This window comes from Oreochromis niloticus, linkage group LG8 (genome assembly GCF_001858045.2).
Source record: "Oreochromis niloticus isolate F11D_XX linkage group LG8, O_niloticus_UMD_NMBU, whole genome shotgun sequence".
NCBI classification, from domain to species: Eukaryota; Metazoa; Chordata; class Actinopteri; order Cichliformes; family Cichlidae; genus Oreochromis; species Oreochromis niloticus.
Genome location: NC_031973.2, coordinates 27122489 through 27148981, shown reverse-complemented (window position 1 = coordinate 27148981; position 26493 = coordinate 27122489). Strand labels below are relative to the sequence as shown.

General features: G+C 38.7%; 2 protein-coding genes across 4 annotated transcripts in view; both read left to right on the top strand.

Moving 5' to 3' along the window:
* The window catches only part of galk1 (galactokinase 1), a 56842-nt gene that overhangs the window by 780 nt on the left and 29569 nt on the right, over positions 1-26493 (top strand). Inside the window, exons 3-8 of one of the 3 annotated variants that reach the window (XM_013266386.2) lie at positions 62-181; positions 775-910; positions 1022-1203; positions 2654-2804; positions 2875-3037; positions 17076-17448. In XM_013266386.2, the coding sequence (XP_013121840.1) occupies positions 62-181; positions 775-910; positions 1022-1203; positions 2654-2804; positions 2875-3037; positions 17076-17150 (827 nt within the window). In that variant the 3' untranslated portion in view covers positions 17151-17448. Of the gene's footprint in view, positions 1-61; positions 182-774; positions 911-1021; positions 1204-2653; positions 2805-2874; positions 3038-17075; positions 18237-26493 lie in introns of those variants that run through there. The other 2 variants (XM_013266387.3, XM_025910014.1) reach the window with 2 other exon arrangements.
* LOC112847725 (BTB/POZ domain-containing protein KCTD21) lies at positions 5476-11747 on the top strand. The gene is made up of 2 exons (XM_025910015.1): positions 5476-8918; positions 11036-11747. The coding sequence occupies exons 1-2, from the start codon at positions 8508-8510 to the stop codon at positions 11498-11500; spliced, it is 876 nt and encodes a 291-aa protein (XP_025765800.1). The 5' UTR covers positions 5476-8507; the 3' UTR covers positions 11501-11747.

Sequence of the window (26493 nt, the reverse complement as noted above, 5' to 3'; positions counted from 1 at the left end):
TTTCAGGATCAAAATTTTTAAAAATCCAAAAAGTCTACTTTTTATGTGTCTTGTGTTTTAGCTTCTCCAGTCCCAGGTTTCAGGGCAGTGATAGCCACCAGTGTCCCCCTGGGTGGAGGACTGTCCAGCTCTGCCTCTCTAGAGGTGGCCTTTTACACCTTCCTGCAGCAACTCAAGCCAGGTTAGAGTCATATTAGAGGTCATGGCAGTGACTGAATGGCTGTTTTACTTATTTCAAGTATTTCTGCGTTATACTGCTTTCTTATTCTATTCCACTACATTTAGTCCTTGCAATTGTTATACTTTACCATTTATTTTACTTATTGTTTGATTTAGTTCAGATTTTATAATAATCTGCCGAGATATGATGCTGTATTATTCTTGATAAAGCTACCCATATTTAAGTCATTATGCCAAAAGAAGACTTGTCAAGTAGTAAATGCCTTCAGATTCACTTAAGGAATAAGTGATATACAGTCCTGACCTCTCATCACCTCTCTGCTACCTCCTTGTTTCAACACGTGTGTTTGTTTTCAGTCTCACATGGCACATTTTGATGGGGCCATTGCTATTCACTCTTTGTTAGCGTGATGGTGGCCTGGCAATAACAGCTTTTATGCTAAAACAAAATCTATTCCAAGATATGGTTAGAGTGTTTGAGCGCTCTTAACGTCTAACCATACTCGTACTGACAGCTGATGCTTATTGATTTTACTAACAGGCCAATGGTGTTGGAGCCATTTGATCTACTCTTTACTTTTCTTTTTCTCATAGATGATGGAAACCAGGTGTCCAAAGCATTAGCCTGTCAGCAGGCTGAACACACTCATGCTGATGTACCCTGTGGCATTATGGATCAGTTTGTATCTGTTCTTGGCAAGGAGGGACATGCATTGCTCATTGACTGCAGGTAGTACAAACATTTAGTGAGTGATGGTCTTTGGCTACACAAAGTAGACATTGTTACTATGTTATATTTTCATTAAAATTAAAAAAAAAAAAAAAAAAACGTGTTTGACAGATCGCTGGAGGCCACCCCTGTTCCTCTGACAGATCCAGGCCTGGTCATTCTCATCACCAACTCCAATGTAAGGCACTCTCTGAGCTGCAGTGAGTATCCCATAAGACGCAGGCAATGTGAGACGGCTGCCTCCATTCTGGGGAAAGACAGTCTGAGGGATGCTACGATGAAGGACCTAGAGGGTGTGGATGTTTTTTTTTTCTTCCTGTTGTAATCCATTTTCTCTCACTGTTTAACAGTTCATTGGCAGGTCTTTGAAAGCCTTAAAAACTACAACTTACAGTCCCCACAAACAAGGTCTTAAAGTATTTATCTGAGTCCAGGTTATTTTTATTAATTATATAGAGTGTGTAGGAATTCAAATTATTGCAAAAGCCAAATAAATTATTTGTCAATAATGTACTGTCAGAGTCAGTAATTGAGAGTTTTAATAGTATGAAGTAAACATTTTTACATTTTTGTCTTTATTAAACATGTCTAAGGTATCGCCTTCTGCCTGACTCTGAGATGGTTAGGAGGGAGGCGCTGACTGAGTCTTATTTATTTAATTTATATGACAGCATGGCTTTAAAACTGTCACATGCACTAGAGCACTAGTGGAAGAGATAATGTCTAATTTACTCCAAAATTGTGGAACAATAGTGGACCTTTGTATACATACTAATTTTGCCTGATTGGCCTCAAAAACCCAAGATGGCACTCATTGATACCCATGAAAAAGTCATTTCTGCATTTATTCAGGATGTAATTTACTTATTTCTAATTTACTGATTTCATCTTGGTGTCAGTTTGTACCTTTTGAAGCATGCAGACATTTTTTGCTATCCACCAGGCCCTAGAAGTGATATATTGTGTACTTTTTGGCATTTCACCATATTATTTTGCTAATAGTGCTAGTTGTCTCCACCAAGGAGGTTATGTGTTGGTAGTGTTTGCATCCTCTCATTGTGTCTGTAAACATGACAGATTGAAAAGTTTAAAATGATTTCTGATAAAATGTATGTGTCCAGTCGGGTCTTGTTAACAGTTCATAAAAATTTTGCATCTGCCAAAGTCTTCAAGGCCAAATTTATGATTTATTAGTTAAACATTGACATAAAAGCCTTCTAACTTATCGTTGACATGTAGAAAGTACCATATAAAGATTTAAATATGTCACATTTGACCTCTGAGTTCTCCTTCAAGATCAATAGGTCAGTGATCTGAGGTTCAAAGTGATGATAATAGCATGCAAAGCCATTTAAAACTATGTTTCTTAGTGTTGTTTGTACTGAGAGGCATGTAAATATCAGGTTGACCTCTGACCTCTTCCTCAAGGTCAAACTCAAATTTAATAAAATGTCTTTTATCTTTCTAGACTGAAATCTTTTCACCACTGCAGGAATTCATAAATGTCAAGCCTTATATGTTTCACTTATTTTATTACTGCTTTGACTTTTTCAGCATTTCTATTTTGCTGACCTTTGACTTGTCTTTACTTTTTTTTTTACACATAACTTTAAGTTTCAACCACTTGTTTGCCATTTGAAAGCACTTATTAGCATTTCAGTACTTTTAGATGACTGTATATATTTTTTTGCTTTTCAAACTCATCGGTCAAAGCTAACCCTGTTTATTTTTTTATCGCTTCAGAGGCCAGGGGAAGGATGGATGATGTTACCTACAGAAGAGCTCGCCATGTAATTGAGGAGATCCAAAGAACTGTCCAAGCTGCTAAGTCTCTAGAAAGAGGAGAATACAAGGAGTGTGGCAAACTTATGGTTGAGAGCCACAACAGTCTGAGGTACAGATAGCAAATGAGTTACTGTATAGGTCACTGTTAGGCATGTGGTAACTCGATGTCCCTGTGGCAGAGATCTGTATGAGGTGAGCTGCAAGGAGCTAGATGAGCTAGTGTCTGCAGCCATGGAAGTGGAGGGCGTCTTTGGCAGCCGGATGACAGGGGGAGGATTTGGTGGATGCACTGTGACTTTGCTACTTGCTGAGGCCATTGGCAGGACCATACACCACATACAGGTTAACACACACACACGTATAAAGATGTACTGGATGTAGTGGTTATCAGGTTGACCACAACTAAAAGAAAGTAGAATCAAATAATTACATATTCAGTAAAGCTGGTAACCTTAAAATAAACACTTAGGAGACACTGTTGTTGGTCAATGATAAGCTTCTCAGTAGGCAAGGCAAGGCAAGGCAAGTTTATTTATATAGCACAATTCAACAACAAGGTGATTCAAAGTGCTTTGCAGAGACATTAAAAACAAAAACAAATAAAAAGCATGATTTAAATTTGATTAAAACAAGCAAACAAACAAACAGTATATAAAATCAAATATCAAAACAGTAGATAAAATCAGAACAGTAGATAAAATCAGTAGTTAAAAAGTAGGTTTTGAAATTTAAACTTAAGTGTGGATTTGGTGCTTTATTCAAATGCAGATGAGAATAGGTGAGTCTTCAACGTGGATTTAAATAAACTGAGTGTTTCAGCTGATCTGAGGCTTTCTGGGAGTTTGTTCCAGATATAAGCAGCATAAAAGCTGAATGCAGCTTCTCCGTGTCTGGTTCTGACTCTGGGGACTGATAACAGACCGGATCCAGATGACCTGAGGGATCTGGAAGGTTCATACTGGGTCAGGAGGTCACTGATGTATTTCGGTCCTAAACCATTCAGAGCTTTATAGACCAGCATCAGAACTTTAAAGTCTATCCTCTGATGGACAGGCAGCCAGTGTAAAGACCTCAGAGCTGGACTGATGTGGTCCACTTGTTTGGTCTTAGTGAGGACTCTAGCAGCAGAGTTCTGAATGAGCTGTAGTTGTCTGACTGATTTTTTAGGTAGACCTGTAAAGATGCTGTTACAGTAATCAAGCCTACTAAAGATGAATGCATGGACTAGTTTTTCCAGGTCCTGTTGAGACATCAGATCTTTTATCCTTGAAATATTCTTGAGGTGATAGTAAGCTGATTTTGTTATTGTCTTAATGTGTTTTTCTAAGTTTAGGTCTGCATCCATCACTACACCCAAATTTCTCGCCTGGTTTGTGGTTTTTAGATGTATAGATTGAAGTTCTCTGGTGACCTGTAATCGTTTTTCTTTTGCACCAAAGACTATTACCTCAGTTTTATTTTTGTTTAGCTGGAGAAAATTGTGGCACAACCAGTCATTAATTTCCTCAATGCATTTACCAAGAGCCTGTACAGGGCCTCGGTCTCCTGGTGACATTGTGATATATATTTGTGTGTCATCTGCGTAGCTATGATAGTTTATTTTGTTGTTCTTTATAATCTGTGCCAGTGGGAGCATGTAAATGTTAAACAGAAGGGGTCCCAAGATGGAACCTTGGGGAACTCCACATGTGATACTTGTCTGCTCAGATGTGAAGTTACCTATTGATAGTCAAAGGAGTTTGCAAAGAAAAGCGTGCGTACCTATTGATACAAAGTATTTCCTGTTTTCTAAGTATGTTTTGAACCAGTTTAGTACAGTTCCTGAAAGACCTGCCCAGTTCTCCAGTCGTTTGAGTAATATGTTGTGGTCAACTGTATCAAATGCTGCACTGAGATCCAGTAAAACTAAGACTGACATTGTTCCACTGTCTGTGTTCAGACATATGTCATTAAACACTTTGGTCAGAGCGGTTTCAGTGCTGTGGTTCTGTCTAAAACCTGACTGGAAGGCATCATAGCAGTTATTCTGTTTTAAGAAGTAATTGAGGTGTTGAGAAACTGCTTTTTCAATAATCTTACTTAAAAATGGGAGATTTGAGATCGGCCTGTAGTTATTCATTTGTCTCTTGTCAAGATTGTCCTTTTTCAGTATAGGTTTAATTACAGCAGTTTTTAGTGATTCTGGAAACACACCTGATATTAAAGAAAAGTTGACAATCTGTAACAGGTCTGACTCCAAAGTCTTTGTGACCTTTTTGAAAAAACTTGTTGGCAGGACATCTAAACAGCAAGAGGAGGAGTTCAGTTGACCTAAGATGTCCTCCAGGTCTTTGCTGTTAATAGGGTGAAACTGTTTGATGGTGTTTAAACAGTTTTTCGGTGGACACAGTACATTTCCTGGATCTGCTGTTGATGTATTAATTGCTTGTCTAATCTTTTGGATTTTTTCTGTGAAGAATTTGGCAAAGTCATTGCAGGCCATGGTTGAATGAAGTTCAGCTGCCACTGACACAGGAGGGTTTGTTAGCCTGTCAACTGTAGAAAATAAGACCCGAGCGTTATGACTGTTTTTGGTGATGATGTCAGAGAAGTAGGACCTCCTTGCACTCCTCAGTTGTAAGTTATAATTGTGAAGTTTCTCTTTATAGATGTCATAATGAACCTGGAGGTTTGTTTTTCTCCATCTGCGCTCAGCTTTCCTACACTCTCTTTTTTCATTTTTCACCAGTGTGGAGTTTCTCCATGGAGACTTTTTCTTTCCAGAGATAACCTTCACCTTAATGGGAGCAATAGTGTCCATTACATTTAACATTTTAGCATTGAAGCTATTGACGAGCTCATTGACTGAACCTCTGGACAGGTCAGGTGTTAATGGGAAGACCTAGTACAAACAAATCTAACTGACATATATAGATTTAAAATTCCAAGGCTTTTTCTTAATGCCCTGTGATATACTACACTATGTGTGTATATTTGAGTTCTGTTTGGATTTAATCAGTCAGGATCAGGAGTGCTTTAATGATCACTTCGAGGAAATATTTATTGCAAATTAAAAAGAAAAACAAACTTACATGTTAGAAATTAAGATGAAATGCAATTAAATAAAATCTGTAGAAAGTACAATTCCAAATATAACAGTTCAGTAAAAGCTAAACTTGTAATGTTGCAAGGTTAGCTGTTTTAAAAGTGTACTAAGCTAAACGTGACTTGGAGCAACCTGATGATGGTGGTCATACCTGGTCTGAAGTTTTATTATAGAGGCAAAAGTTTTAAGCCATCATTGTATTTTGTTTAAAAACTTAGAATTAACTGTAGCATTTTTTTTTAAATATACAAATCCACAGAGAAATATAGTTAGGGCCACATTGAGAAAAACTAAATTCATAATTTTGAGAGAGTAAAGTCGAAATTTCAAGTTTAAAGTCGAACATCTATTTTGAGAAAAAAGTCAAAATGTGGACATTACAGCTGTTGTTTCAAGACAAACTGCCACAGTTGCTGCACCATCTGAGTTAGTGAAATCATACTTCAGAATCAATTTTAGTAACAAGGAAGGAAATTTCTCTTTTAGCACATAAACACAGTGTGGTGATAAGTATAAGATGGTGCAGAAAGCTGCATCTGGTCAGACGGAAAAACCACACAAACTTAGAAGAGTGGATTTGTACAAAATGGAATAGCTGGTAATGGACAGATGCAAAGTTATTGATGGTTACAGCCTTGTGCAATATAGAGGATGTATGTTGTGTCACAAAATGGCTGATTAATTGTTTCACTAAGTCATCTACACAAGACATTTTGTAGAGGATATAGCAGTGGTAGCAATGTGTGTTGAAACAACAACTGTTATCTGAACTGTTATCTGAGCTAGCACTGGGGAGATAGCCTTCAAACATGCCTTCAAACAGAAGGCAAGTTTGAAGGCATTTTTGAGACTCAAAATGTGGTTTTAGTGTCAGGGTTACAATTAGGTTAGGGTTAGGAAAAGCATTATGTCGATGAGATGTCCCCACAAGGATATGAATACACGTGTGTGTGTGTGTATAAGGGGAAAAAAAATTTCAAAATACACATTCAAATTTTTTTTTACACATTCTCACTTTTTATTACGCAGGCTCTTCCATTTTGCAACATGTTTGCCTTCACAGATATATAAAGAGATAATAAATATTTCAATAGATATCTAAATTTAAACAAATGAGTGGTGGCTCAAGACTTTTGCACAACATATTAAATTATGCCATTCTATGAGGGTTTATGGCTCATCGACATATAGTGTATAGTGGTGTATGAACAGTCCATTACTGGCTACATTAATGACCCCTACAGTATAGGGGTATGTGTGTGTGTGTAGTTGTTGGCCCCACAAACACTGCTTATGTATAGAGTGCAGGGTCTTACACAGTCAGCATTTTTGCCATCTCTTCTTCAAATATGCTAAATTTTATTAATACACGTAGTAGCTGTTTTCCAGTCTTACGTGCCAGAACACATAAAGTAATCATGCATTCATGCAGTGCTTTTCTCTCATATGCTGTCTGTAGCAGCTGTATTATGTGTTTAACCTCTTCATATTTCATATGTAATGTAGTTTTATCATTGTAAAATTATCCGCTCTGCTGCCATTACTCTTATCTGTAGTTGTGACTGAGCAGATACTACCAACACCGCCTCTTTCATGTGAAAACGTCCAAGTGAAACCCTGGGTTAACAAAGTGAGAGGATAGCTATGTTTGTGTGACCACTTGTCTTCACTGCAGATATCAGGCTAAGTAAACTTAGATTACAGAACGACGTTGCTCACAGTACAGGACCCTGTACAATTGTTATAAAGGGGAAAACTGTCCATGGAAACCAAAATAGTTTTTTTGTGCCAGGCTTTAAACATGCTAAACTTTTTTGCTGGGCATTTTGACGTGGGAGTCTACGGAGACTGACTCACTTTTGGAATCATCCTCAGGGGGCCATTTTTTTGTTTTTGTTGTGTTTGACACCTGATCGTGCGCTCCAAAGGAGTGAATAATTTATTAGCATTTCCTTTCAGAATTTGTATTTTTCATAGGAAGTCAGTTTTTTGCTTTGTTTGCTTTTCAGTAGGTAACTCTATTTTTTCTGTTTTTATTCTCTTTTCTGGTAAATCTCTTAGCATTCCTGACAGTGTGTGAGAAGAAAAATGTGTGGGACATTATTCATTTGTTCACAGTGGATAAAAAAAAAAAACCTTTCAGTGAGCTATCACTTTAAGAGGACATTACAGACAAATCCCCAGTCCCCTGTGTCTTGCTCAGACATCTCCAGTGTGTGAGAGTCAGAGACAGTGGGTGAGAGCTGAGAATAAAAGCAAGTTTCATTGAGACGGAGCCAAGAGTCCAGTCATTGGCATGCTACTCTGGTTACCCGGTAGGCCTGCTGCTGGTTGACACAATTCAGGATCTTATAAGAGATGCATCAATAAAAGTTTTCGGCCGCAGATTATCATGGGAAGTTCCGGCATCTATAAAGATGTCACGTTGACTTTGAAGCAGCAGTGAGAAGAAAAAGAACAGCAGCCTTTTTCATATTTTGAAACGGCAGTTTTATCTTCAGTTTCTGAGTCAGATTTGGCAGATTTTCTTGTATGTCTCCGAACTTGGCTGTATCGAGGACACTACTGTGGCTTGCTGACTGTCAAAGGAATAAAGGCTTTGTGGGGAAACAAAAGAAATACTTGAATCTTCCACAGTGCTCGACATTCCTGAACAGAGCATAATTCTTGTCCTCACAAAAGCAACACTGACTTCACAGGTATAAAAAGCACAGCTTCACCTTCAGGATGCTGGATCTTAACTCTTCAGATGACAGCAAGAAGAACTCTCTTAAGGACCCTGTGTGCTTGAACGTCGGTGGAGAAACCTATACAACAACCGTAGACACTTTAACTCGCTGCCGTGACTCGATGCTGGGTGCAATGTTCACCGGACAAGTTCCTATGCTTAGGGACAGCTGCGGCAACATTTTCATAGACCGCGACGGTAAAGTGTTTCGCTACATTCTGAATTACCTGCGCTCCGGCTCTTTGGATCTGCCATATGGCTTCACTGAACTTGCACTGCTCAGGAGAGAGGCAGATTTCTTCCAGATACCCCGTCTGCTGGAGGAGATTCGTTACTATGAGGTATCGGTGCCTCTGGGCCTTAGAGGTGGGCCGTTAGGAGCCATCATGATAGTAAAAGTCGACTCCAAGGTACGTATGATGAGGTTAGCTAGACTGTTCATCTGCTTATAATAGGTTTATTTATTTTATTAGGTTAGTCGATCATGTTTACTCTTGACCACTAAACACAAGCCAAACAGTTTGGTTTTAAGTGCAGAAAAATAGAAAGAGGACAAAATGGTTTGCAGATTATTTAAAGTCCATCACCTTTGTTTTTGTTTGTTTAGTAAAGCAGGCACTGTCCCAAATTATTTGTTAAAATGACCATTTATTTCCTATACCCTCCAAATTTGTCCTTTTTTTCATAAATGTGAAATGACACAAAAGGCAGTTTCTGGTTGATTGTACTCTATATACAGTACTGTGCAAGTCTTGAGCAACAATTTCTTTATATTTTGTTCGGAAAATATATTACAGCACAACTGGCTGAAATGCAGCCTCAAACTGTGTTAGAACCTCCTATTTTACTCACTGTTCACATTGTAACAGTTTGAACCAAGAATGTCAAATTTGGCTTGACTTGTTGCCATAGATTTTTTTAAAATACAGTTCTTGTGTAATCTGCCTCTCTTGTCCTTTAAGAACCACGCCTTGCCAAGCTATGCCAAGTTTCTAGTGAAGAGCTCTGAGGAATTGCCTTATTGATTAAAAAAAATAATAAAATACAAAATGTATGCATTACGAACTCCGTTATTAACGTCATTTATCTAATATTCAACAAAAGAAACTGGTCAGATATTTTTTTTGTGTGTTTGTTTTGTTTTCAACAGGCTGCTCCTTTTTTTAAGTGGCTTAAACACAAACTACCTTCCTCTTAAAAAAAACAAACAAACAAACCAAAAACAAACAAACTTTGAAAGACGTTCAGAAAGAGCTGTTTCCGAAGACTACTTTAAAAAAATGAGTCACCGGAAGCAAAATATAAAGAAATGAGGGTTGACCCAAGACGTTTGCACAGTAAAGAAAGAAGGTAAATTTCCCAAACCCCCGAATACCCTCAAATTTTTACTGCATTGACAGAAGTTTCAATGTAAAAGTTTAAAATTAAAAACAATCTCCTCAGAACTGTGTAGCAGATCTTCACCTACATATGTATAAGCGAGAAAAAAGAAAATACCCTATAAATAATATGAAGTATGATGACAGGTGTTATTTACAGTTTTGGACAACTGTTATGTTTTAATTGATTTCATAAGTTAGTTAAGAACAGGTGCATAATATCATACCACATTCAAATAGCGTAGTGATTTGGCAAATTATGACTTAACAAAAAAATAACTAATTATTTAATATAAAGGAAATATGAGTAAAGTACACAATCATGTTGAGGGATTGGCTGTGTTGGCTGAGTTATTTGTAAAGAAAACAATTTGTACAATGTACACTAATGTCTGCATTTTTATTTTGTTAAATGATAGCAGAAGTGCTGACATGTGTGTGGCCAGAAAGAGAGGAGCGACTTGTTTATTTGGTAGTTCAGTGAAAGGCTTCGGTTAGTTAAGAGTGAGGAAAAAAAATTGCAAATATGTTTGCAGTTTTGTCTTGTTATACAATATATGAAATAGAAAAACAAACCAAACACTACATTTCGAAAGTATTTGTGGGTGTTTTCTTGTTTGTTTGTTTTGTACCACCTGGCCCTCACATGAGATGAAGGTGCCAGCAGTGGCCCACAGCTCATTTAAGTTTGAGACCCCTGCTTTAAAGAAAGTATTTTCAAGAGAAAGAGAATGAGCTGCTGAGTTACTGTAGCATAATATTATATAATAACCTCCTACATAATGTTTGTGTAATCAAAGTAAGCAACTTTCATGCCACCCTGGTTTTTATTGCACTACAAACTTCTTAAACTACATTTAAAAAGAACAAAGAAACAAAATGAATATATAAAAAAATTTAATACTGCCTAGAAAGTGAGTAGGGTTCTGTTCTTGGTGTGCTTCTAGTTAGACTCTATCTGTTCCTCATTCAGCTGTGCAAAGGTTTTTTTTAATCAAATAATTTTTCCCAATAAACCATCACAGCTATTGTTTTGTGTATATACAAGACATACACCTGTTTGCATGTGTAGCCATGGAACAACCGGTTCTTTGTTTGTGTATACTCTGGGGGATATGTAGTCAGTATGTTCTTCCCTCTTATTTCAGGTCCGTGTTCTCCATTTTAACTTGCGCCATGGGCCTGAAAACTATGAGCTCCGCACATGCTCTGTACGAGCGTTCACAGTCGACCTCTTTTGTACCTGGAGGGCATTTCTAGGTTTGCTTTGTGAGCGCTTCTCCTACAGGACACCCCAGGGTCTCAACAGCCCTCACCTATGTCATCCGAGGCAGAACAGACTGAAACTGGAATGGGTGCCAAAGCCTGATGAACTCCCACAGGAACAGTATAATAAGCAGCAATACAGGGGGCTAACTTTTTCTAGCCCTGAGGTCACGTGGTCGGATGACATGATGAACATGCACTACAGTCCCTGTGAAATCACAGACATGCAGGGCTTTGTGGAGGAGCTGTTGAAGATATCACTTGCTGAGGGGTTCAAGGTTGATCTAGTCTCTCCTGACCCAGCAGATATTCTTAACTGCACTTCACTTCGTCTTGTCAAGTCGTGAGCACTGGATGAAAGTGACTAGGAAAACCAGAACATACCAAGATAATAAACTATAGGATAAGATGAGATAGCCTTTATTAGTCCCAGAGTTACATTTGAAGCAATGAATTCTCTATGACATGGAGTTAGATTTACTGACACATTATGACTAGGAGGTCATTATCTGTGATTCTTCTGTTTTGCTATCATAGAGTTTACTAAAAATAATGCAAAATGTGCTTTATTAATAAAATGGTAAATAAAATGTACTTTTTTGTGGAAATTCTGATATTGAGGATACAACTTCAAAGTTTAGTTGGGGCTCTGTTTAAAAATGGCAACTGTTTTTAAAAGTAGTGCAGTGTGAGTATTACTGGAGCACACACCAAGGAATGATAACGTCTTGATGCATTCTCAATCATCCAGGAAAGTAAATCTCCAAAAGTTGAATCTGCTCATCTGGATGTAGCGTTTTGTGGGAGAAATGTTTCGTCACTCATCCAGGTGACTTCTTCAGTCTCAGCTGACTGCAGATTTCCCCAATCTTATAAACAGTACATTTGCATAATGACTGAAACCAGCCCACTGAAGGAACAATGGGCTGTGAGGTCAGTTCCTTAATCATAATTATGCAAATTCTCATGACCATTGATCAACAATCACTGACCAAAACCCACTGATCAAAGACCACTGATCAATGGCCATGAGTCCCATTCACAGAGATTTGGGGAATGGCTGCAATCACAGCATTGTAAGATGGCGAAAGATGTACCCTTAGGCCCTCTCCTCGATTCAGAGATGGTCATTCCCTTTTCACGTAAATGGCCTCCTTGACTCGGCGCTCAAACCAGCGTTCCTCCCTGTCCAGGATGTGTACATCCTCATCCTTGAAAGAGTGTCCACTGGCCTGTAGGTGTAAATAGACTGCAGAGTCCTGGCCTGACGAGGTAGCTCTTCTGTGTTGTGCCATCCGCTTCGCTAGAGGTTGTTTGGTTTCCCCGATGTATAAATCCTGGCAATCCTCCTGCACTTAACAGCGTACACTATGTTACTCTGTTTGTGTCGGGGGACCCAATCCTTGGGGTGGACCAGTTTTTGGCGCAGCGTATTTTGGGGTTTAAAAGCCACAGAGACCTGGTGTTTAGAAAAAATGCGTCTCAACTGTTCCGATACTCCTGACACATATGGGATCACTACAGGTTTTCGCTTGGGCAGCGGTTGTCCTTCTCTCCTGGATCGACTGGAGCTTTCTTTAGGTGTCTTTCCAGCTTTGACAAAAGTCCAGCTGGGATAACCACATTTACTCAGGGCCTTCTTGATGTGCTGTTCTTCTGCGTCCCTGGCCGCTGTGTCTGTGGGGATGGTGTTCGCTCTGTGTTGTAGCGTCCTGATGACACCCAGTTTCTGCTCCAGTGGATGATGAGAGTCAAACCTTAGATACTGATCCGTATGCGTAGGTTTACGGTACACGTCAGCTTTTAGATGTCCCCCATTACTGATGGAAATTTCACAGTCATGGTCATGAGAATTTGCATAATTATGATTAAGGAACTGACCTCCCAGCCCATTGTTCCTTCAGTGGGCTGGTTTCAGTCATTATGCAAATGTACTGTTTATAAGACTGGGGAAACCTGCAGTCAGCTGAGACTGAAGAAGTCACTTGGATGAGTGACGAAATGTTTCTCCCACAAAACGCTACGTCCAGATGAACAGATTCAACTTTTGGAGAAGGAATGATAACATTCATAGCCTGTTAGTCACTCGGCTACATGTGTGACATATATTGTGACTCACTTTACAACAGTGTTGGGAAGGATACTTTGAAAATGGATTCCACTATAGATTACAGATTACATGCCCCAAAATCTAGTTTGTAACGTATTCTGTTAAGTTACTCAATGAGAGTAACGTATTCTGAATGCTTTGGATTACAACTACATGAATGTACTATTGCTCTGTGATTTATTATTATTATTATTATTATTATCAATATTATTATTATTATTATTATTGAAGGCTGCTCGCCACCGAGCTAACATTGTTAGCTGGCGTTAGCTGAGGTTAGTTCATAGACTGCTTTCAGAAGTGCACATGATTATTTGCAGCTAGCAGGATGTTAATGCTACCCATCAAGTCTAACAGTCTGCAGTCTATGAACTAACCTCAGCTAACGCCAGCTAACAGTGTTCGCTAGGTGGTGATTAGCCTTCAGTAATAGTAATAAATCACACAGCAACAGTACATCAAAGATACTGAAGTGGCACATAACCCAGGTAGCTACCATAACTAAAACAAGGTAGTTGTAGTAGGCTACCGTTTGTTTTTAAAAAAGAACTTCCTTCCAGATGTTTTTTTTTTTAGGTTGGAGGTGGAGTCTTCTGAGTGCAACTTGGTTGCTGGCAAACAGAGTTTGCATTGAATTGTTAGATTTCGCCCATCCGTTTCTTCTTTAAATATGAAGTGGTGTCAGAATTTCCAAGTAAGAAATGGATTACTGCCCGTGCAGTGCTGGCTCTGTTGTGCTGGCTTTGGATCCATTGTGTAACTGACGCCACTAACATTATTAGGACTCGTGTTTTGTTTGGGTTTCCGGCAATGCGTGGAACTACCAAAATCAGAGAGGGTATAGTCTAACATATGAAACAGGAAAAGACCGCCATGTAATCCATTTATTTCAACAAAGTAATTGTATTTTATTAATCACCTTTTTAAACGGTAACTGTAACAGAATACACTTACTTATATTATGTATTTTAATTAGGGAACGCCGGTACATGTATTCTGTTACTCCCCAACACTGCTTTACAAGTATTCATGGTTTATCTCCACAGCTTAAATGCAGCCACTGGCAGCCAGGGAATACATTTTTAAATAGGATAGAATAGAATAGAATTCGACTTTATTGTCATTGCACATGTCACAAGTACAAGGCAACAAAATGCAATGCAAATAATAACTGAACATTTCATAAGAGTACTCTTTTTAATTTTTTGCCAAAAAACATTTTGAGATTGATGTGTCTGTCCTATGGATGTTTCATTTGAAATGTTATTTCTTTGGGGATCAGGACTGTCCAGCATTCGGTTAGCCATTTTGGGTGTGTCTCATCGACTAGTAGCTGGTTCATTTGTGCTGCCAGACAGTCAGCTTCTTCAGCCAGTAGGCATGAACCATGTCGACGCCTGGTACTGTCCAGCTCTTCATACTGGAGACCCTTTCTTGGGTGTCTGCCACTGTGGTGGTTGCTGTGGCGTGCTCGTAGATCCACTAGTTACTGTGCATTGCTGTTATGGGTTGTGTCCTTCTTCCATCTGCTCTTTCAGTATTGCTCTGTCTCCAGCCTTTGTAATGGTCACAGTAGATATTGTCTGTAGTAATACATTCACATCATCTGGTAGATCCCCTCACGTAGTATCTTGGTAACCGGCTGTGGAGGTTCCAGATTTTAAGCTTCGCCATGAGCCTATCTTTCAGGTCAGTACCTCTCACCGTCAACTATCCTTCTTCCATTGGTACCTAATCTTGGGTGGGGGTGATGATTTTTCCCCTCTTATCTGTCATCCTGGCTCCCCCTTGTCATAACATTTGTGTTGTACCTTGTCAATCTCTAGCCGTGACAGCAGTTCCTTCTTCTGAACAGTTGGAACACTGAGCTTCTAGTTGTTTCGCCATCAATCTGGATGGCTTGGTTTAGCATGTGGGGTCTAGCCTAGGAACCCTTACTGGATACAAATGCCCTGGGTGGGAATCAAAGTTACAACTCCTGTTCCAAAGGCGTGTAGGCCTACAAAGGTGTGCAGTCATACCAGTACACTATCTAGCTGCAAATATTATATATGGTTTAGATTTATCTCTTCAAAACATTTACAGGCCAATATCAAAATTAACATTTGTATCAAAGATCTTAGACAAAACAATAGCGGAATAACTTAACTACTTTTTGTAGTAAAATAATGTTCTGGACATTTTCCAGTCTGATTTCCACAAATCGCACTCCACTGAAACCGCTTTACTTAAAGTGTCTAGTTTAAATGGCAGAAGACTCTGGAGAGTACACAGTTCTGGTTATATTCGATCTCACCTCTGCTTTTGATACTGTTGATCATAGTATCATTATAAATAGGCTTAAGGACTTGGGATTACTGGTGTTGTTTTAAAATGGTTCATGTTATATCTATCTGAGAGATCTTTTAGTGTCTGTATGAATCAAGTTTTGTCTGAAATATGGGCTACCTCAGCGATCTGTTTTGGGTCCGATTCTCTATTTGCTTAATATACTCCTTCAAGGCCAAATTGTCAGACGTTACAATAATATTTCTTATCATCTCTACGCTGGTGACATTCAGTTATACTGTTCTTTCAAAGCTTCTGAGTTTCATAAATTGTCTTGTTTAAATAATTGTCTGTCAGGATTCAAACAATGACTAAACAATAACTTCCTTCTGTTTAATACAGATAAAACAGAAACTTTCATTATTGTTCCTGACAATATGATTTCAGAAATTGAGCAGCATATCAGTTTTTCAGGGTGTTTTGTGCAATCATGTCTCAGAAATTTTGGCGTCATATTTGACAGTTAAGTGTCGCTTGAGAATCACTCCAAATAACTGGTTCAGAACTGTTTTATGATCTAAGAAACATTTCTAAACTCAGACTACTGGTGTCAAAGGCGGAACCTGACATGATTATTCATGCTTTTATCTCTTCTGGTTTGGATTACTATAACAGTCTTTTGACTTGTTTCAACAAATCAGTTTTGGATCGCCTTCAACTGTTCAGAATGCTCAGGCAGGACTTTTAACTGGAACTAGCAAGATATCGCACATTACTGCAGTTTTGGCTTCTCTTCATTGGTTGTTGTTAAATTTTAGATTTCATTTTAAAATTTTTGTTTTAACTTTTAGGGCTCTACATGATGAAGCCCCCCCAGTATATCTCTGACCTGTTGAAACCTCACGCTTCTTCCTGAGCAATTAGGTCTTAGGGTCAGAGGTTGCTGTTGGTCCCACGTACTAGGTTCAAAAACACATGGGGCTTTTCAGGCAGTGGCACCGAGGCTGTGGAATTCTCTTCCACTGTCTTTACGCTGTGCAGCTTCTATTGACTCTTTTAAAAAGCAGCTGAAGACATTTCTATAGAGACGAGCTTTAAAAAAATTTGTTGATTTATCTTTCCAGTTCATTGTTTTATTGGTTTTATTGTAAGCACTTTGTGATTTTATCTGTGAAAAGTGCTATATAGATACATTGTACTTACTTACTTAAAATATTAACTAATTAAAACTTTTTATTTAAGTGGTAAAATGGTAGAAGGTACAATATTTTCATCCTGAGTAATGATGACAGGTGTGTAGCTGCAACACAAAATCTGGCTGTTTCCACTTGACCACCCTGTGAACTTTCATGGGGTGAACTTTAGTTTTTACTTACTACTGTCAGAGAAAGTGATTTTTTAAAGTGCTTCTCACACACCTCATATTAATGTTCTCAGATAAGGTTGCAAAAAAATATGTTTTAATTGTTGTTTTATGTAGTTTTACCCACTGTGCATATTGTGTCTGTGTGTGTCTGTGTGTGCATTTCATTTTTCCTCTACAGGAGAAATACAGTGGGACTGCGACTTTCTATGTCACAACTCCTGCACAGGGCGCGCAAGTTCTCACTTTGTCCTGACGTTTGTCAACATCTCTGCATTCCTTCCGAGATTATTTCTTCTTTATAGGCTAATTATTTGATTTTCTTCCTTTAATTTTATTAAAGTGGTGTATTGCAATACACACTAATGTTGATTCAAAAGGGTTGAGTAAGTGCCTTTATTGTTGAAACATGTTTATAAGAAAACTTTGCTTAAGATAACTTGTAGCAACTGCTTAATATTTTTGATATGGAAATCCAGCTGAGTTTATTTACGATTTATAATTTTATATTGATCCCACATCTCTATTAATAAACCATGTTTTTAAAATGTGAATGTTTTCATAACTTTTTTGTTTTAACTTGTTTTTTGTTTTTGTTTTTTTCATTTTAATTCTATATTGAAATTAGTCAGCTAATATTAGCACACAGATGAATTTCACTTAAATGTGAAGGTCAGTTTCAGTAAACTTTTCTTTTGTGGGGTTAATATATGACCACTGACTGCTGAATTTAATTTAGACAAACAGGAAAATTGCAGTAAACATGTCCACCATCTCATGCATTACTGACTACCCAAAGATAGACTGTAGCCTTTGAGCCTGAGCAGTGCTCTGTCTAATTTGATGATAATTTGAGAACAGGAGTTCCACAGGGGATTATGCTGTCTCCATTCCTGTTCACCTTGTACAGCTCAGACTTTCAGTACAACTCTGGGTTTGGTCACCCACAGAAATACTCACGAGTCTGTAATGTGTTAATGATGGGCAGAAAGGGTATAGAGCTTTATTGAATGATTTTGTAGAGTGGCAGGAATCATTTACTTCTGAATGTGAATAAGACCAGAGGAATGGGTATCAACATCAGAAGGAAAAAGGCAGCTACATGACCGGTGTCAATCCTGTGACAAAGTGGTCATTTGTGGGTTGAGCAGCAGAGTTGCGAATGTGGAGTGGGCACATGAAAAACGTCTTCCCTGCCAGTAGCAAACAGCTTTTTTCTCTTTTATTATATTGAAGAATAGAAGTCTGAAGAAACAAGACATATTTGCAATTTATTCATCTAACAAACAGGGGCCTCTGTAGAATGTGGAAGAGTCATACACACCGTGTGCCCTCATTCTCATGCTGGTCACACTGCTGTGGGGTGGCATCCCATTCTTCAACCAGCATTTGTTGCAAGTCAGCCAATGTAGTGTTCCCACACCATCACACTACCTCCACCAAAAGTTACCCTATCGGTGCAGCCATCATCAGAGTGTTTTCTGTGTCTTCCCCACCGTTTGATCTCATGATCCATGCCATGAACCCCATCAAGATCAGTGAAACTGTTGCAGGGTTCATGCTCACAGGTGCTGCTAATCATACACCTGACCAACCTTGGGTACCAGAAGCTCAAACACAAGAGTCAGTAGCAGATTAGCTGTTTGGCACTGGCAGGAGTTTTTCATGGATGCAATACACATGCATTTTCCTTACAAATGTGGCACCATTTAAGGGGAAATAAATAGGCATTGTTAAAAGAAATAAATAACTGACCAAACACAAATTTCCTTACTTTTTGCGTTAATTTTAAGTCTGGCAGAGAATCATCTATTATAATATATTATATTATATTATATTATATTATATCATATTATATCATATTGTTACATTAATGTCATTCATGATTTTATAGTGCTTCAAAATAATTTCACAAACAAATGAGTGGAGGGATTTCAAGATGGGGGCCCAAAGATGCTGTTGTAAATGAGAGACGCCATCATTATCCTCAAAATATAAACAAATGAGAGAGAGCAAAATCTATAGGCTTGGTACATGCTTAAAAAGAATGAAGGCACTGGTGAGCTCAGCAACACCAAAAGGGCAGAATGACCTCTAGAAAACGAAGTACTTGAGGACAGAATTATTTTAATATCTGTAAATTATTATTGTTCAATTTAATGAATTTAATTAATGAATTTCAAATTAATGAATTACTATTAATTTTAAGAAAAAAAGTTTCATAACAACTAACCAAGTCAAGAAAACTCTTGAGGAGGAGGTGCATCATCATCAAATTTTACATCAAGAGATGCCTTTATGAATGGAAATTACATCAAGGTGCAACCCACTAGTTAGAACAATTAACAACAAGAAGGTCAGAGTAGACTGCCGGAAAACATTTAAAAGAGTCTGCACACAAAAAAGAAGAAAAAGCATTACCCCAACTAGAAGTCATTTGTACTACTGATAAAATAATTATTTAATTACTTTTTGACATAAAAATAAATTTTTTGTGCTATACACTAACATTAAGGATTTGTGAAAACAACACCTGGGGACATCAAGGAAATATATTTTCATCGAAGATATTTTATTTTGCTTCATGTTCTGTGCCTGGTCGATGTGTAAATAAAAAGTGTTTTGTTATCATATTAGTTATGATAAAATCATATTTGATTCCCTGCTGAATTTGTGAGTTTAATCACTTATGGAAAAAAAATAACAATCTCTAGATTTTATAGTTCTTTCATTTTAATGGAGAACACCAATAACCAAAACAAAAAAAAACAAATATTGCATCAAATATCAAATAAATTGATTTGCATGGCTTTGAGTGAAATAGGTATTTAATTGCTTACAGACAGACAGAATTCTGGCTCCTGCAGATTGGTTGTGTGCCCTATGGGCACACAGATTAATTTTCAGTTCAATTTCATTCTTATTTATACAGCGCCAAATCACAAGAACAGTTGCCTCAAGGGACTTTATATTGTAAGGTAGACCCTACAATAACACATACTGAGAAAAACCTGACAATCATATGTTTCCTATGAGCAAGCACTTTGGCGAAAGTGGGAAGGAAAAAATCCCTTTAACAGAAAAAAACTTAAGGCTCAACCAGGCTCAGGGAGGGGTGGCCATCTGCCTCAACCAGTTGGGTGAGAGAAGGAAGACAGGACAAAAGACATGCTGTGGAAGATAGCCAGAGATTAATAACAAGTGTTATTTAATGCAGAGAGATCTATTAACACATAATGACTGAAGAAGAAATAATCAATGCATCATCCCCCCAGCAGCCTTCACCTACTACAGCATAACTAAGGGAGGATTCAGGGTCACCAGATCCAGCCCTAACTATATGCTTTAACAAAAAAGGAAAGTTTTAAGCCTAATCTTAAAAGTAGAAATAGTGTCCGTCTCCTGAATTAAAATTGGAAGCGATTACCACAGAAGAGGGGCCTGAAAACTGAAGGCTCTGCCTCCCATTCTACTTTTAAATACTCTAGGAACAACAAGTAGGTCTGCAGTGTGAGAGTGAAGTGCTCTAATAGGGTGATATGGTACTACAAAGTCATTAAGATAAGATGGGGCCTGATTATTTAAGACCTTGTATGTGAGGAGCAGGATTTTGAATTCAATTTTGTATTTAACAGGGAACCAATGAAGGGAAACCAATATAAAAGAAATCTGCTTTTTCTTTCTAGTCCCTGTCAGTACTCTTGCTGCAGCAGTTTTTCAGCGTCACTCTGAGACAGGATATTTCTAATTTTAGAGATATTGCGCTAATGGAAGAAAGCAGTCCCACATATTTGTTTAATGTATGCATTGAAGGACATATCCTGGTCAAAAATCACTCCAAGTTTCCTCACATTGTTACTGGAGGCCGAGGTAATGCCATCCAGAGTAAGAATCTGGTTAGGTGCCATATTTCTAAGATTTTCAGGGTCGAGTACAATAACTTCAGTTTGATCTGAATTGGACTGGAATGGACTACAAAACCATCAGCAATCAGTCTGGACAGAAAGTGACAACTTTCGAGGCAGTTATTCAGAAATGAAAGAAATATAAAATGACCATGAATCACCCTCTGTCTAAAGCCCAATACGAGATATTGTTTCATGTGGTGCAGATGAGCATGAGAAAGGTGGTGGGTCAGCCTACACAGGAAGTGCTTGTTAATGATCCGAGGGCAAGTGGGATCACAGTCACCCAGAACACTATTATTAACACACTACATCATAATGAATTTAAATTTTGCAGCGTCTGCAAGGTCTCCTTGCTCAAGATAAGGCACATGTAAGGGCCCATCTAAGTTTGCCAGTGAACACTGACATAGTTCAAAGAGGGCTTGAGAGAAAGCACTCCCAAGTGGTCAGATGAAACCAAAATCAAGACGTTTGGCCTCAACTTGACCTGCCGTGTTTTCAGGATGACAAATGCTGAGTATGACCCAAAGAACACCATCCCTAAAAACGCCATCCAAATCTGACCAGTTCCCGGTGTATTAGTTACAAAGAGGTCTCTCTCCTCATTGAGAATTAAGATCTAGAACCTCTTAATTCTGTTCTGAGTCTTTTTCTTTTGTCTGGTAAATGCAAAAACTGATAGGTTGATATGGCTGAACAGTGTTTATGGTAAAACATTCAGTGCTGTGTAAAGGTTTTTGTGTAATTTTTAACAGTGGTATTTGTCTGATAGTATTGCTATCCACAGTTTGTTTCCACTCAGTGGTGTTTTCTAGTTAGGAAACAATCAGACAAACGGGAGTTTTAAAAGATTACAGTTAAATTTGTAATCCTATGCCACATGTCACTACAAGAGTGTGATTAAAGTGGTAGGTGGGCTCATTTACATTTTGAGAGAAGCCAGTTGAGTCTAATAATAGTGTTGATGATATAATTTTCACCATGTACATATGCACAGATCAGATAGAAACTCAAAGTAAAGATCAGGTGGTAGATGGATAACAAATAAACTCTGCTTCCTTGATAGTCACGTTTTGAAGGGTTTAATAACTTTGGCCAGTGTCTAGAAATGAATGTTGCTCTTTCCAAAGTGGGATAGATGCTGTCTCGTCTAACATCACCAGATTTTCCCCAGGAACTTTATCAATTATCAGCCTGCAATTTAAGTAGCCTACATGCGGCTAGATATGCCGCTCTTGGTTCGTCGTTTTCAACCAAATTTCAAATCAAACCACTGACCGGACGTCAGCACACGTTTACGAGGTGTGCTTGAATGTGTCATGAGGGCGGAGTTAGCACAGCAGTGAGGTTTAGCCTAGCAGGAAATACTGAGGCTAACCACCGCAGCGGTGGAAAACAAAAACCAGCCAACCCAGTTTTAGTTCCTTATAGATCTTTAGATGTGATAGTTACTCAACAAGAAGCCTGTCGCCTGGATTCCGGGAATACTTATTCACGGCGTGGCTACGTCTTCCTCGACTCTGGAAGAGGAGAGATACCTCTTTGTAACTAATACACCGGGAAGTGGTCGGATTTGGAATTTCTTTCAGCGGCTGTAAACGGTGCACCTCTGCAGAGCAACGGTCGTTTGGAATCAGGTGGGTTAGGAGGTCGGACGGCACGCTCTCAGACCTTGTGCCCATAGTTGTTGTGAACCGTTCGGCTAACAGTTGAATTCCACGCTGTTTACTCTTCACTATGTACACACTTCAGCTGAAGCTAGCTCAAGTTGTGTGAAGATCCAGAAGATGTCATTTGCCAGTTTTTCTGTGGTTAGCTGTCTAACCGTCTGAAGTAAACCAAGCAAAACAGGCATATGAGCGTTGCCTCAAAAATCAGTTTTGTATATTTTTCTCAAAATTTTCATACTGATCATAATCGCAAGAATGGAGTCTTGCGATGACAGACGCTTTAACTTTCGGCAAGTCGTCGAGTTTTCAAAAATGTAATACAAGGTGGACTGATTGAAATTACCGTCTCACATCAGTAACTTGCCTTCTTTATTAAATAAAAAAATTACTATAATCACATCACTCAGCTTTTGTATGTAATTGGTTGTTTTTGCCGTCGGTTAGCTTGTTTTCATTCTTAAAGCTACAGTAAACCTAATCGCAGCAGCCTGAAGCCGTTCAGTTATTAAGACAAGTCCACAAGGAGGAAAAGTGGGTAGAAATGGATTAGCAGTTTCCCGCAAGATGTCAGTAGTATTAGAGAAACTGGGGAATTTCTTGCTAACCTGCATGTGCAGCCAGGTGAGTACTAGCTGCAGCTAATGTTGCATAATGACGGAGACATCTAACCTGACTAAGGTGTGTCTCAGCAGTCAGTATGTTAGTAAGCCCTTTGAGTCAACGGTCTGGTTTCAAGAGTGAGTAAGTGCTGTGTTTGGGGAGGGGGAGTATGAGGAAGGCGGTTTCACCTGTTTGGCTGGTTTCACGATAATTCGTATTTATAAAACTCTGCTGACATTGTATCCAGTGAGTCAGAGCTGAGCTCACGTCCTGAACTTTAGTACAATGCATATGTACAGTGATTCCTTCGTTCAATCAGCTCAAATTAATATGAAGTATTCCTCACTATGAGGAACAAACTAGGAATGATGTGTAAGACATCAGGCTTTGTAAAACAAAATGAATGAAGCAGGGTTTTCCCCAGCTAACAATAAGTGTGTGTGGGGGGGGAATTTCAGACTACTTAACAAGCAACATCAGCCATATTACTATATTGCTCTGGTCTGCCTAAATGTGTGTGTGTGTGTGTGTGTGTGACGTGTTGCCAAAAGGTATTTTAGTGAAATGATAAATGCCATCTTGACCGACAGACATGAAAAATCAACTTCCATTATGTCCCCTTGCTCTTGCCTTATTTCATATGTCATTTCTGCTGTCATATGGTCTCTTTTCACCTTGGTCTTGTAGGTGCACTTAATCATACATATATGCATCACATGTGCAGTGTCACAATGTTAAGATATTAAAAATGGTAACGATACATTTTGCTACTTGTAATCAAAATAAAAGTGTTACAGAAACATAACAGGAAAGAAGTTCAACTCATGTGTTCACAGTTTATCGTGAAGTCACAAATGTTTGCAATGAAAAGCTTTTGGCATAGATGGTGTGAAATGGGTCCAAACCGCTGGCTTTCTCTGTGCTATGCCAGCTTTCCAGTTAGCAACAGGTGCATGCTTGGTGCCTTATTCACTGAACAACATTAAATTTCATTGAGTAACTTGGCTTGTTGTCACCAAAATGGAGCCACCCATTTGCAAAAAAGTTGTTCTGTTAACTGGTGCAACAAAAAAACGCGGAATCCGTTTAAATATTAGAACAGCCTTCAGCATTCACACTGTACAGTCTGGACAGGATACTGCTAAATGAAGCACAGGCTGTGTACTTCCACCTGCATGAGCCCAGGACTAGTCAAACAAAAGCCTTTGTTCTCAGGCTTGGTGTTATTCCACCTGCATTGCAAAGTCCACCTGAAACTATTATGGAGGCAAAATAAATGGCCCCTCCCAAAAGTGAGGCAAGCTGGAGGGAGGGTGTTCACCTCTTCTAAAGGAACAGTCCTGAACATTACCAGGAATTTTGGTGTTAGTTGTTCACACAGTGCAAATATGAAGAAAAGATGGACAAAGCTTTGCCATCAAAGGCTTCCTATTTTTAAACTTTTGAATGGGGAGGTTAATTTTTACTAACCTTTTACAGGTAAGGAGATGACAAAGACCTTGCTTGGCTCAGACAGTCAGCTTGCTAAATTGATTAGGGCAGAGGTTCCCAAAATGTGGGGCCCGCCCCCTAGGGGGGGCGCAGAGCCATTGCAGGAGGGGTGCGATATGAAAAGAAAAAAAAAGAAGAGCACTGGGACACTGTGGACAGGTTTTTGACGGGGCTCCCACATAAACGCAAAGCAGGAGATGAAGCATCGCCAAATATGTTTCCAAACCAACTTCCTTCCAAGCCAAAGACAGGAAAATATGGTGAAGCATATCTTCCCTTTGGCTTCACCTGCACAAGTGCCAAGGTAGGTCTCCCCTGCAAAATTAGTTTTCCCTGCGTCGGGAGCACGCGCTGGGCTCTCCAAATCACGGACAAACATTATCCCACATTCTTGATTTTTAGTTCACAAACACTTCTTGTAATAACTAACTACTCCTGACATTTTGGACATGTTAGCTCTTTATGCAGTAAAGTTACAGTGGGATACAAATAATATCAGGCTGATCCTGTCGTAATTTGTTCCCCCGGTTCAAATCACGGACAAACAGTATCCCACAGCTGTTTATGTGTTTAAACCCATTTTGCACAGAGAGGCATTTTTTGAAAAATGTATTGATAACACTGTTGAATATTATTACACAGGAAAAAAACAACTACACGTAAAATAATTACACCGTGACGCCTCTGCCTTTCTAAATGGAGGGACAGTAACTGCGTGTGTATATGTAAGCGTGTAAAACCTGAAGATAGATTAACAGTATTTTGTCTCTATCTGCCATTCTGCAATCCATCTCATGTAAACAATAACGTGGCGCACAGCGTGACGTGAAAAGAGGCACATACCTTTGACGTTGCGTGACGAACTCTGTAATCCTCGTCCACACGTAAACGCAAAAAAGGAGTTTTAAATAATCTCCGTTTTCGGTGAATCGCAACGCCGTTTACGTGTTGACGAAAAGCCCAAACGCATAGAAACAGCTGAGTTTTCAAAAATACCCGTGTAGGTGTGGACGTAGCGTAATAGAGTTAGTAGTATATTTTATTACTACCTGTAATTTATTGCCGTTTACTTGTATTTGCTTAATTGTTTACTAAATGTTTGAGGTGTGAAATAAACCGCAATGGAGTTTGTAAACAAAATATGGGTGTGTGTGTTTGGAGGATGTGTTTGTGCGGGGGGGGGGCGCGAACATTTTTCTTGTAAAAAAGGGGGGCCTGGCAAAAAAAGTTTGGGAACCACTGGATTAGGGCAACTCACCGAACAAAGCTGTTCTGTGGTTTGCTAATGGTAAAGCACAGGAAATCCAAATGTAAAATCTCATGTTTCTTGTTTGCCAGCTTGATAGACACTATTAGAACATAACTGAAAACTTGACACTGTAAGCATTGTTCCAGAGGATAGCCTAACCTTGAGAATGAAAGGCTCTGCACACTTGGCCTCAAGGAAGTTTGTCAGTAGATCCTCATCACGATCATTGTTTGGGTAAATGTGAAGTCAGAGCTTATGACATCACATAGATAGTGTGTTTTTATTGCTGGTACTTCATGGAAATGATTGTTTTATAGTGTTCTAGATTGAAACAAAACATACACAAAGCAACTCTAGATATGAAGATTTTGATATTAGTTTTCATAAAGCAGTGTGTATGTGTGCTCATCCAATACCTTTCTTTCTTGGATAAAAGAAAAGACCTACATCCAATTTAAATTCTAACAATTCACTTTTTATGAAACTACAAACAATTGTGATAATGTAACAACACTGTTTGCGGGTCAAAGTATGTCCTGTGTTGGATGAGGCTCCCATCTGCAGTGCTTTGTTTCTTTTTCTGCCAAGAACTATTGAGTTGTCATTAAAGATTTGTAACACTTTTTAAAAAAGTTGAGGTGTATATACTACAGCTGTTGAGCTCCTGGTTTCTCAGGTACC

Bases quoted from the DNA above. Each gene is read 5' to 3' on its own strand.
- LOC112847725 (XM_025910015.1), top strand. From the start codon at position 8,508: ATGCTGGATCTTAACTCTTCAGATGACAGCAAGAAGAACTCTCTTAAG. The intron at 8,919-11,035 runs GTACGTATGATG...CTCTTATTTCAG, and splicing joins TAGTAAAAGTCGACTCCAAG to GTCCGTGTTCTCCATTTTAA.